This window comes from Mesoplodon densirostris, chromosome 4, assembly GCF_025265405.1.
Source record: "Mesoplodon densirostris isolate mMesDen1 chromosome 4, mMesDen1 primary haplotype, whole genome shotgun sequence".
NCBI classification, from domain to species: Eukaryota; Metazoa; Chordata; class Mammalia; order Artiodactyla; family Ziphiidae; genus Mesoplodon; species Mesoplodon densirostris.
In genome coordinates, this window is record NC_082664.1 from 13,751,599 (window position 1) to 13,764,692 (window position 13,094).

The 13,094-nt window shown below is 37.9% G+C and overlaps 1 protein-coding gene across 1 annotated transcript in view; it reads left to right on the plus strand.

The window, feature by feature from the left end:
• The window catches only part of CATSPERB (cation channel sperm associated auxiliary subunit beta), a 131,542-nt gene extending 119,382 nt beyond the window's left edge, over nucleotides 1-12,160 (plus strand). The window contains exons 23-26 of the mRNA XM_060096021.1: nucleotides 3,032-3,167; nucleotides 5,894-5,994; nucleotides 6,697-6,771; nucleotides 11,972-12,160. Coding sequence (XP_059952004.1) covers nucleotides 3,032-3,167; nucleotides 5,894-5,994; nucleotides 6,697-6,771; nucleotides 11,972-12,160 — 501 coding nt within the window. The remainder of the gene's footprint in view (nucleotides 1-3,031; nucleotides 3,168-5,893; nucleotides 5,995-6,696; nucleotides 6,772-11,971) is intronic.
• Nucleotides 12,161-13,094: the final 934 nt, after the last annotated feature.

Genomic DNA, 13,094 nt, shown 5'->3' on the forward strand with positions numbered 1-13,094 from the left:
ATCCAACAACACATTGAAAGGATCATACACCATGATCAAGTGGGATTTATCCCAGGGATGCAAGGATTCTACAATATACGCAAATCAATCAATGTGATACACCATATCAACAAATTGAAGAATAAAACCCATATGATCATCTCAATAGATGCACAAAAAGCTTCTGACAAAATTCAACACCCATTTATGATAAAAAAAAAACTCTCCAGAAAATAGGCATAGAGGAAACCTACCTCAACATAATAAAGGCCATGTATGATAAACCCACAGCAAACATCATTCTCAATGGTGAAAAACCGCAAGCATTTCCTCTAAGATCAGGAACAAGAAAAGGATGTCCACTCTCACCACTATTATTCAACATAGTTTTAGAAGTCCTAGCCATGGCAATCAGAGAAGAAAAAGAAATAAAAGGAATACAAATTGGAAAAGAAGAAGTAAAACTGTCACTGTTTGCAGATGACATGATACTATACACAGAGAATCCTAACGATGCCACCAGAAAACTACCAGAGCTAATCAATGAATTTGGTAAAGTTGCAGGATACAGAATTAATGCACAGAAATCTCTTGCATTCCTATATACTAATGATGAAAAATCTGAAAGAGAAATTAAGGAAACACTCCCATTTACCACTGCAACAAAAAGAATAAAATACTTAGGAATAAACCTACCTGGGGATACAAAAGACCTGTATGCAGAAAACTGTAAGACACTGAAGAAAGAAATTAAAGATGATACCAACAGATGGAGAGATATACCATGTTCTTGGATTGGAAGAATCAATACTGTGAAAATGACTATACTACCCAAAGCAATCTACAGATTCAATGCAATCCCTATCAAATTACCAATGGAACGAGAACAAACAATCTTAAAATTTGTACTTTTTTACAGAACTAGAACAAAAAACCTTAAAATTTGTATGGAGACACAAAAGACCCCGAATAGCCAAAGCAGTCTTGAAGGAAAAAAGCAGAGCTGGAGGAATCAGACTCCCTGACTTCAGACTATACTACAAAGCTACAGTAATCAATACAATATGGTACTGGCACAAAAACAGAAATATAGATAAATGGAACAAGATAGAAAGCCCGGAGATAAACCCACGCACCTATTGTCAACTAATCTATGACAAAGGAGGCAAGGATATACAATGGAGAAAAGACAGTCTCTTCAATAAGTGGTGCTGGGAAAACTGGACAGCTACATGTAAAAGAATGAAATTAGAACAATCCCTGACACCATACACAAAAATAAACTCAAAATGGATTAAAGACCTTAATGTAAGACCAGACACTCTAAAACTCTTAGAGGAAAACATAGGAAGAACACTCTTTGACATAAATCACAGCAAGATCTTTTTTGATTCACCTCCTAGAGTAATGGAAATAAAAACAAAAATAAACAAATGGATCAAATAAAAGTTAAAAGCTTTTGCACAGCAAAGGAAACCATAAACAAGACGAAAAGACAACCCTCAGAATCCGAGAAAATATTTGCAAATGAATCAACGGACAAAGGGTTAATCTCCAAAATATATAAACAGCTCATGCAGCTCAATATTAAAAAAACAAACAACCCAATCAAAAAATGGGCAGAAGACCTAAATAGACATTTCTCCAAGGAAGACATACAGATGGCCAAGAAGCACATGAAAAGTTGCTCAACGTCACTAATTATTAGAGAAATGCAAATCAAAACTACAATGAGGTATCACCTCACAACAGTTAGAATGGGCATCATCAGAACATCTACAAACAACAAATGCTGGAGAGGGTGGGGAGAAGAGGGAACCCTCTTGCACTGTTGGTGGGAATGTAAATTGATAGAGCCACTTTGGAGAACAGTATGGAGATTCCTTAAAAAACTAAAAATAGAATTACCATATTGACCCAGCAATCCCACTACTGGGCATATACCCAGAGAAAACCATAATTTAAAAAGACACATGCACCCCAAAGTTCATTGCAGCACTATTTACAATAGCCAGGACATGGAAGCAACCTAAATACCCGTCGACAGATGAATCGATAAAGGAGGTGTGGTACATATATACAATGGAATAATACTCAGCCATAAAAAGGAACGAAAGTGGGTCATTTGTAGAGATGTGGATGGATCTAGAGACTGTCATACAGAGGGAAGTAAGTCAGAAAGAAAAACGAATATCGTATATTGACGCATATATGTGGAATCTAGAAGAATGGTACAGATGAACCGGTTTGCAGGGCAGAAATTGAGACGCAAATGTAGAGAACAAACGTATGGACACCAAGTGGGGAAAGTGGCGAGGGGGGGTGGTGATGGTGGGATGAATTGGGAGATTGGGATTGACATGTATACACTGATGTGTATAAAATCGATGACTAATAAGAACCTGCTGTATAAAAAATAAATAAAATAAAATAAAATTCAAAGAAAAAAGATGATGATTGGCAGGGAGAGGGCCATTAAGGGATATGGGCAAGACCCAATTCATGCAGTATCGTAGGGTATATGAGTTGGCCAAAAAAGTGTGGATACCATAATAGCAAATTCCTTTGAAAGAAGGACGACAGAAAGGCAGGAGTTTTGTTACCACAGTCTTTGTGCACTACTTTTATTTTTATTTATTTATTTATTTATTTTTTTGTGGTACGTGGGCCTCTCACTGCTGTGGCCTCTCCCGTTGCGGAGCACAGGCTCTGGACGCGCAGGCTCAGCGGCCATGGCTCACGGGCCCAGCCGCTCCGCGGCATGTGGGATCTTCCCCAACCGGGGCACGAACCCGTGTCCTCTGCATCGGCAGGCGGACTGTCAACCACTGCGCCACCAGGGAAGCCCTGTGCACTACTTTTAGAGTTCACAGCAATTCTACTATAAGACAGATTTTTTTTTTTAATGCTCTGAGAAGGCAGAAACCCTCAGAAGCACATTTCATATAGAATAGACAAATTCTTGGGAATACATCTATTCATTCTTTACCAGGAAATGAAGTTAGTATTGAATTTTCCAAATTTACATTCATTCTTGGCATTTGCATTTTAGGTTCCTCGTTTTAAGTTTCCAGTTACACAATATCCAATTTCTTTGAAAATTTACAGTGAGGATGGACATATCCCAGTGGAAACTCCATACCTGGTTACTGTGACTGAAGTGAATAACAGGGAAAACTGGAACCTAAGTAAGGTTTGCTTTCTTCTACAATTATTACAGCTATGCATACTGATGTTATTATGTAGAGAAGTGGTTTACAAAACTGTTTACACAAAAGATAGTTGAGAGTTCTTTGGAAAAGAAGTCGAATCAGTTGTCATGTTGCTGTTCATGCTGCTTCTATTATCTCACACTTCTTTTTTTTTTTTTGAAGTATAGGTGATTTACAATATCATGTTAGTTTCAGGTGTACAGCACAGTGATTCAGTTATACATATATATATATATATTATTTTTCAGATTCTTTTCCCTTATAAGTTGTTAAAAAATATTGAGTAGAGTTCCCTGTGCTATACAGTAGGCCCTTGTTGGTTATCTATTTTATATATAGTACTCTGTATATGTTAATCCCCACCTTCTAATCTATCCCCTCTCTACCTGCTTCCCCTTTGGTAACCATAAGTTTGTTTTCTATGTCTGTGTGTCTCACACTTATTTCATCATCACTTCCAGTGACCTGGACTCAGAGCCATTATGTAGATTAGCAGCAAAAATGATTGCATTTGTGCTACACGTTGGTCTGGTGTCTCCTTTCATTGCTTTTGCAATGTTATGGAGGAAGATATAAAACATGTTGCCAGATTATTTATAGGATCTATCTTCTAATTATATGAGAAAAGTTTCTTAAATATTTTATGGTAAAATAACTAAAAGGATGCAGAAGTATTTCTAAATAAGTAAAATGAAATCTACCACAATTCAATTTTACCTCAAATATATACTTTTTTGTTGCACATTTGTGTTTGTTCACGAATGCGTACTTTTAAGGAGATCAATAGGTAGAATGATTGATAGATCAATACATAGAGTTAAATGAAATTTCCAAATGTTATGAAACATCCAGACATTTGGTATTCAGTGAGAGTCTTACTCTGCCCAACATATGCACTTTTGAATTGAAAAATTGAGCAAAGAGAATTAGTAAATATTTTGCTTTAACTAATATCCTCATTTTCTATGGTGTGCTGAAGCCTGCTCTTTTTTTTTTTTTTTTTTTTTTTTTTTTTTTTGCGGTACGCGGGCTTCTCACTGTTGTGGCCTCTCCCGTTGCGGAGCACAGGCTCCGGACGCGCAGGCTCAGCGGCCATGGCTCACACGCCCAGCCGCTCCGCGGCATGTGGGATCTTCCCAGACCGGGGCATGAACCCGTGTCCCCTGCATCGGCAGGCGGACTCTCAACCACTGCGCCACCAGGGAAGCCCAAGCCTGCTCTTTTTGAACACTGATTGTTAAATATTCAAGCATATGGCATACTGGTTGTTAAACCATTCGTTGCTTAAAATTAGCCATGATGATATTCACATCCTGTATGGAGAAAAGAGAACCCTCTTACACTGTTGATGGGAATGAAAATTGGTGCAGCCACTGTGGAGAACAATATGGAGGTTCCTTAAAAACCTAAAAATAGAATTACCATATGACCCAGCAATCCCACTCCTGGGCATGTAGCCCAACAAAACTATAATTCAAAAAGATACATGCACCACTATTTTCATAGCAGTACTATTTGCAATAGCCAAGACATGGAAGCAAGCTAAATGTCCATTGACGGATGAATGGTTAAAGAAGATGTGACATATATATATATATATATATATATATATATATGTACACACACACACACACATATATACATACACACACACAATGGAATATTACTCAGCTATAAAAAAGAATGCAATAATGCCATTTGCAGCAATGTGGATGGACCTAGAGATTATCATACTAAGCGAAGTAAGAAAAAGACAAATATCATATGATATCACTTATGTGTGGAATCTAGAATATGACACAAATGAACTTATTTACAAAACAGAAACAGACTCACAGACATAGAAAACAAATTTATGGTCACCAAAGGGGAAAGGAGGTGGGAGAGGGATAATTTAGGAGTTTGAGATTAGCAGATACACACTACTGTATACAAACTAACTAAATAAATAACAAGTCCTACTGTATAGCACAGGGAGCTATACTCAATATCCTATAATAACTTAGAAAAGAATATGAAAAATTATTTATATATATAAATATATATATATATAACTGAATTACTTTGCTATATACCAGAAACTAATATAACATTGTAAATCAACTATACTTCAATTAAAAAAAATTTTTTTAATTAAAAAAAATTCACACCATGAAAATTGCCAAATGCTACAGTCAGAGCTTTTTTTTACCCCTTTAGATCCCATGTACCTTTACACCACTGCGATTTCTAACCCCCACACTACATGTCTGGTTTAAGAAAGAATTACAAGAAGATAGGAGTAACTGATCACTTCTTTCAGAAAAGATTTAAGTGATCTTATTGTGAAACTTCTCTGCTTCCTTACTGGAAATCATTTACCAACTGCTAAGGTAGTCCTGAAATTATCTCATTGCCAAATACCCAAAATATCTGCAGGTCAGGATAGTCATAAGCATAGGGCAGGAAAGAAAGGTCAGCCTGAATTAAGGTGGTAAGAGGCCATCCTTCTTGACGATGCCCCTGAGAAGATGCAGTGTCAGATGCTAGGCCTAATTTCCCCTAAATATATTCTCCACAGAGTCAAACAGAACTAAAATTATGTATAATTTAGCCATGTTATGGAGTGGAATCTTTCATTGTACCTTACTGTGTTTAAGAAGATTTACACAGAATGAGAAAATAGCATACATGTGCTTAATATATACTTTGTGTAATTTTAGAACACACTGTGCCAGAAAATGTAAAAAAAATGAAAGACTACTTAGAATCGATTCTTCATGCTCCAGTGTATAATCCTTTAGGCCTCAACCTAAGTTTAAAGGTAAGTTGACAGCATTTTTATTTTTCCTGTTTTGAGCTTAGATAAAACCTGTATGTCTTTGGTTTTAGTTTTAAAGGATAGGTATCCATGAATGGTGGAAATAGCATCGCTATTTGGAGTTTATTTTTCCTCCATTTCCCTTGATGCTATTATAATATTTCTAAAGATATCAGAATGTTGAATTTAACATTAACTTACCATGTTTTGAGCTAAAATGCAAGACTAATAGATTATCAAGGTGGAGCAGAAAAGGTGTTTCCAAAAGTTAGGGGGAAACGGGCTCAGTATTCTTCACCTGGACATGTACAGACACATGTCTTCTGGGTTCAGCTGCCCCTAAGAACACATCAAGTTGACATAATCTAGGTGATTGTTGTGAAAGCCAATAAAAGTTAGGGGACATCTCAAAACCATGAATATGTGGATTAGCCCAAAGTACTCATCAAGGCCATGTTAGATTTTATGTTTCTGTTCCTTCATTCAAAAAGAAAAAACTGTCAGCTATCGAATCCCTCTGTTTCTAACTCTTGTCCTTCTCCCTCCATTTTTATTTTGATACATGAGGTATATGCCCAAGAACCTTAGAAAAGAGGTTGGAATTTTTCTATGCAGAGTCTGTAGGGAAAGTGGCCCCAGTGTATATTTTTACTTAAAGGAACGTACATGTCAATGTTGCTAATGCCTGGTGTGTTTCTTCCACAGGGCTCTGAGCTCTTTCACTTCAGAGTGTCTGTTGTTCCAGGGGTCTCTTTCTGTAACTTAGGTGAAGAATTTCAGGTATAGTGATGGCACAGGTATCCAGTGGTATCCAAGGGAGTGATGGCTGGGGACGTAATATGACAGGCATCCATCCAGGAGACACTTAAGAGGAAAAAATGGCAGAATTTCTATGATAGACAAAGCCTGGAGATGGGGGATCCTGGAGACTGGTGGTGACATTATCAGCAGTGATGAAGTTAGGGTCCTTGATAGGTTTCAGGACCAATTAATGCTGGGAAAATTTTAATAAGTGCCTGTATTTGTTTTTGTTCCCTCTCCACCTTCCATATTTAGCTTGGTTTTCTGACACCACCCCCCCCCCCCAACTCCCCACAGAGACCTATGTCTGTAACACTTTAGTTTCCAGTATTATCCTCCCTTTGGTTATTTGCATTGTAATGGTAGAGTCTTAAATACTCCCAAAGCCGTCAAGATCCAAAAGAATTGGAAACCAAAGTCAGTGTCTCCAAATCACCCTATGATGTTCAATGACTCATTTCTGTTTATTCATGTAATGATATCTGCTGCCTGTGGTGGGTGGGAAGGAATAAGGATTTGATTCAATTGATTAATGGCTCATTCACTGTCAAATACTGGTACCACATTATCAAAAACAAAATCTCTTACTCTCTCTTTTTTCCTTTTTCTATCCTGGCCCTGCCTCAGTAATGAATCTGCACAACTGCGGTGATGGGTGCCATGGCAGCAGTGCAGACATCTAAGACCCTTAGAGAAAATCCATCCTACTAGATCTAGGAAAAGAAGCACCTGTCATATGAGGAGCATGAGAGAAAATCCCCATTATTTTCCTCTCTTTTCTCTCATCTCTTTGTCCCAAGGTCAGCCCCAGTTTCATGGAACAGCACAGCAGTACAGAAGGCTAAAACTCTAAGGAATCCCAGCTTTCTTCCCAGAGGTCTAAGGAAAAGGGCCTCTAGGAGTAGAGAGTGGGGGGGGAATCCCTAAGAGAAGAGAGCTGGAGGAGGAGATTCCTAATTCTGTATATGTACTAGCGCAAGTACCAAGCAGCACACGAGTAGAACACACCTAAAGAAGCTTAGCAAAGGCTTCAAAATAAAACGACAATATAAACACCCACTTAAGATCCCCTAAGTGGCAAAGAAGACAGGAAGACATGATGGCATAGCTAAGGCTTTTTTTAAAAAACTGAGCAGACATTGGAGCCATACCCAAAGACAGTAAGGCATTATTTGTGATCTGAATGCAACCAGTGTGATTGACTGCTGAAACGAACAAAAAATTCAACATTTTCCAGAGAATTTTTAACAGGACCCAAAGTCTCTAAACATAATATCTTAAATATCCAGGATACAATCCAAAGTTACTCAGTATACCAAGAATTAAGAAAATATAAGCAATTCAGGGAAAGAAAAGACAATCAGCAAATGACAGCAAATGGAGTTATCAAGACAGATATTTTAAACCAGCTATTATAACCATGCTCTAGGTAAAGGCAAGCACTTCTGAAATGAATGGAAAGGGAAAGGAAGAAATTCTCAGCAGAGAAATAGAAGCTATTAAAAAAAAAAAAACCCAATGGAAATTTTAGAACTGAAAAGTACAAATATTTAAAATTATAAAATCACTGGATGGACTCAATAGCAGAATGGGTATTGCAGAGAAAAGAATCAGTGAATTTGAAAATAAATCAGTAAAAATTCAACCTGAAGAAAAAAAGATTTTAAAAACAATAGCCTCGGGCTTCCCTGGTGGCACAGTGGTTGAGAGTCTGCCTGCCGATGCAGGGGAGACGGGTTCGTGCCCCGGTCTGGGAAGATCCCACATGCCGCGGAGCGGCTGGGCCCGTGAGCCATGGCCGCAGGGCCTGTGCGTCCGGAGCCTGTGCTCCGCAACGGGAGAGGCCACAACAGTGAGAGGCCCACATACCGCAAAAAGAAAAAAAAAAAAAAAAAAAAACAAAAAACAATAGCCTCAAGGATCTATGCGACAATATCAGAAGGTCTAAGACTTATGTCACCAGAGTCCATGAAGGAGAGGAAAAAAGAGATTAGTACAGGGAAAAAATAAAGAAAAAAAAGCTGAAGAAATTAAGGCTGAAAATGTCCTAAATTTGGTGAACACAAAATTGACAAATTCAAGAAGCTTAATGAATCCCAAACAAGATGAACTTAAAAAAATCATGCCTAAACACTACACCTGAATGCCTAAATCATAATCAAACTACTAAAAATCAAAGACAAAGAAAAATCTTGAAAGCAGCCAGAGAAAAACACTACATGTAAGTGAACAGCAATTTGAATGACTGCTGATTTCTCATCAGAAACCACAGAAGAAGAAAGTTGTACAACATCCTTAATGTACTGGGGACAGTTGTAGTGTAGGGAAGAAGGACTGTCAACCCAGAACTCTATAGCTAGTGAAAATATCCTTGAGGAATGAGGGGAAAATAAAGGTCAATTTCAGATGAAGGAAAAATAAGATAATCCACTGTAGGCAGAACTTCTCTGAAAAAATGCCTAAGGAAGTTCTTCAGGCTAAAAAGAAGTGTCATCAGAGAGAAACAAAGCTTCAGGAATGAAGGAAGAACCACAAAAATGAATAAAAGAAAAATAGGAAGTGATTGCATAGTTAATAAAGGAAGAGAATCATTAAGAAACAATAGAAAAAGACAAAGGTTCCTGAAATCTACTTTTGCAAGTATCCTGAAACAATGGAATGCAAAGCATGATCTTGGATTTTCTCTCATCCTAAAGGACATTATTGGAATCATTGATAAAATTTGAGTAAAATCTGGAGATTAGACAATAGCGTTGTCTCAGAGTTAATATCCTGGTTTTGATAATTGCACTCTGGTTAAGTGAATTCTTTGCATTAAAGAAGCACAAATTGAAGTATTTTGATGATTAAAAAAGACATAGTGTCTAGAACATACTCTTTTATGATTCTGGGGTTCAACTTTTCTTTAGACATGGCATGGAAGATTTAGATAATCATAGAAGATTGCGAGGGAAACATTTAAAGAAAAAACTGTTTTCAAGAACTTTAGAGATAGCAGTTTAGCTGTAGAATACAGGATTCACAGGTGATAGAGGTTTCTACTCTTAGAAGTACAATAGACGACTTAAGCAAGTGAAATTTTTATATTTTCTGATAAGGTGACTGAAATTTTGTTTTAGGCAGAAATGGGTAAGGAAGGCATTCTGGGTGGAAAGAATAACAGCAGCAAAGACACAGATACAGGAAGTCATAAAGCAATCTCTCCAATAGTAGATCCATTTGGCTGGAATGCAAGGTTATATATAAGAAAGTGGGTAGGTTAGGGTCCCATTGTGGGAGACCTTGAATGTCCGGATGAGAACTTTGGAACATTCCTGTCAACAATGAGAAACTATTAAACATTTTGAAAAGGGGTGTTCAGGGATGAGCACACGATCTACGCCTGCCCAGTCAGAGTGAATCACAGGACTTTTGCTCAAACTGCTGGGACATGGACTTGCTCTTTCTTAACAACATTGAACAAGGAAGTTTGCAGCCCCAGGAGCTACTGTCAGCCATAAGGACTGTTGGGACTATGGAGGGAGTTATCCAACACTGAGGAAGCAGAACAGAGAAAAAGATAGATTGTGATTACGATGGGTGGTTTCCTCTGGCTCTTCCTCACTTTAGCATAGAAAAGAAAATTCCATTTTGAGATTACATGTAGCGCACCATTGTCTCTCTCATTTACCACAAACAGACTAGATCATTCTTACAAAGCTAATGATCCAACCTCCTCTGATGGGCCACCTTTAAAAGAAAGATTTTTGGTATCTTGTAGCACCATATTGAAAAACACGAGTAGCATATCATACCCAATATGTAATATTTGTCTGTCAAATCCCCAATAATTCCAGTAGCATTGGGCACATTGTCTGAGTCTCCAAGTACAATAGGACATGGTTAAACCAGCTGGTCCATTACCATGAAGATAATTATCTTCCCAGATTGGAAAGCACAGTTTCTCACTGCTCTCCACACCACTTGGCCAGATCCACCTTCTAAATTCTGTTGCTTACAATACTCCATTTCTGGTACCAGTTCTATATAGTCAAGATTCTTCTCATCACAAATGAAGCAATCTCTCTTTGTTTAAAAAAATTTTTAATAGACAGACTGATGTTTTACAAAGACTAATCTGGCAATGTTATTATGTCAACATGGATTGACAGCATGGAAAGCTGTTAGGGGAGCTTATTTATACAAAGTGAGGTATTAAAACTCACAATAGTGGTAACCAAAGTAGAATAGAAAGAATGAATGTGAGAGAAATTATAAAAGGATTCATAGCTTATGGGATTGTTTCTTAAAAAACAGATACATCCTTAGGCCACTGGGATGATGGAGATACCTTTAACCTGATCTATACCCTAAAGCAGCTTTTTAATCCTTTATCTTGTCCTGGCATTTTCCCACATTCCTGCCATCCTGTTTTCATTCATCTCTACTTTCTTCTACCTCCAAAGATGATCTTCCTTCCTACTTCACTGGGAAAACATAAGCTTGAACCACCTTATTCTCCATATGCCCCCACTTCTACTTGTAACGTCTATGGCACCCATCTTTGCCTCTAGTCTCATAGAAAAAGATGACTCTATGCCTCTGTCAACGATCCTGTCTCCCCTCTAGGAACTTGTTTTTATTAATTAGCCATTCAGGCAGAGGAAACATTTTGAATATACAGAAATTTCCCAATGTCAGCACTTGTACAGAGGATTTCTAAAGAGAAGATAGTTTGGAAGAGCCCATGCTTATTCCCTCTACCTTGAATGTACCTTCTCCTCCTTCTCTTATTCTTCAAGATCCAGCTCAGGAAGTACATTACCTGATAACTCTTAAGCAGTTAGGCACTACTAACCATGTTCCCGCAGCACTTTGCCTGTTCCTCTGTAACTAAACACAGAATGTTTTCCTGCTGTGTAAGTGTTCTATCTGCCCACCTCTGCCACTAAAGACATAGGATAAAGGAATAGGATATAAATCGAATTCCTATTCCCTATGTATCATGTAGAAATTCACCACCTGTCAAATTGTCAAGAGACTGTTTGTTAGCTTTGTGGAAGATAAATATCTATATCAGTCTGGACAGAATGTTGCTAAATGAGTAACAATGTCTCCACCACTGTGGGAATCATGTCAAGTTCAGGGTTTTGAATTACTGGGTTCAGAAAGCTTAAAGACTTTGCTTTTTCTGTTGCAGATTTATGTTGACGAAGCCCCTCTGCCATTTCCAGGACACACACTTATTGCTCTCGCAGCAGCTGTACTGCTAGGGGGATTAATTTTTATAGCATTTTTGTTCCAAATACGTAACATCCACCCATGGGATACATGCAAAAACTTGATTAGGACAAACAATGTGAATTCAACAAATATTGCTGCTAATTAGCTGGCTCATCGATTGAAAATCTGAATAGAGAACAAATGGTAATCATACTTTTCTCTTTATTTCCTAGTTTCATTAGACAACTCCTAGAAAAAAATATATTTAAATGTTAATGTAAAAACTAGCTAAAATACTATAGAATTACCATTTTTACTCAAATTGCTATTTGTCAACATGTTTACCATTCCATTCTCTTATTTTGAATACATGGAAAATTTCTTATGTCAACACTTATAATAGAGGATTTTCCTTGAGATTTTTAGAAAAATACAAAATGATAAGCATCTCTGTGTGAAATGGATTTTCTGTATTTTTCAGCTTTTGTTGACTGGAGCCCACTCTGGGCCTTGCCCTTTTCAGATTGGAATATGAGTAGAATGCAATCCTGCCAGGGAAAGATAGGTGATAAAGGAGGCTCCTGTCCATGTGTGCTTTCAGAGCCTCATGGAAATTAAAGATAAACCATTTGGGTTTCTTGAGGCAACTTCAAAACCAGATTGTAACACCTAAAGAGAATGGATTGTGACCCCACTGTGGGGTTGGACGAACACGGGGTCTGGGTGAGGTACTTATTTACAAAACTACATGCAACATGTAGAATTCCAAAAGATTCACCTCTGTGTACTCTCAGAGCACCTGTCCCCAGATAGCCAGAAGATGGCCAATACATTTGGAGATCAGAGAGTGACACTCTCCTGGAAAAGCTCAGGAGGAGCCGCAGACTGCTCTTGACAACATAGGGAGAGGCTAGGCATCCAGTCCAGGAGAGCCCAGCTCTGAGAACTGTAAACCATGGCCATACCTGTGTATCATGAAAGTTCTTTTGAGAGGATAGTGGGAAAGGTAGATCCAACAGTTAGACTCCCGAGCCAGACGTCCCAGGTTTGCCACTTCCTAGATGTGTGACCTAAGCAAATTATTTAATTTCTGTGTGCCT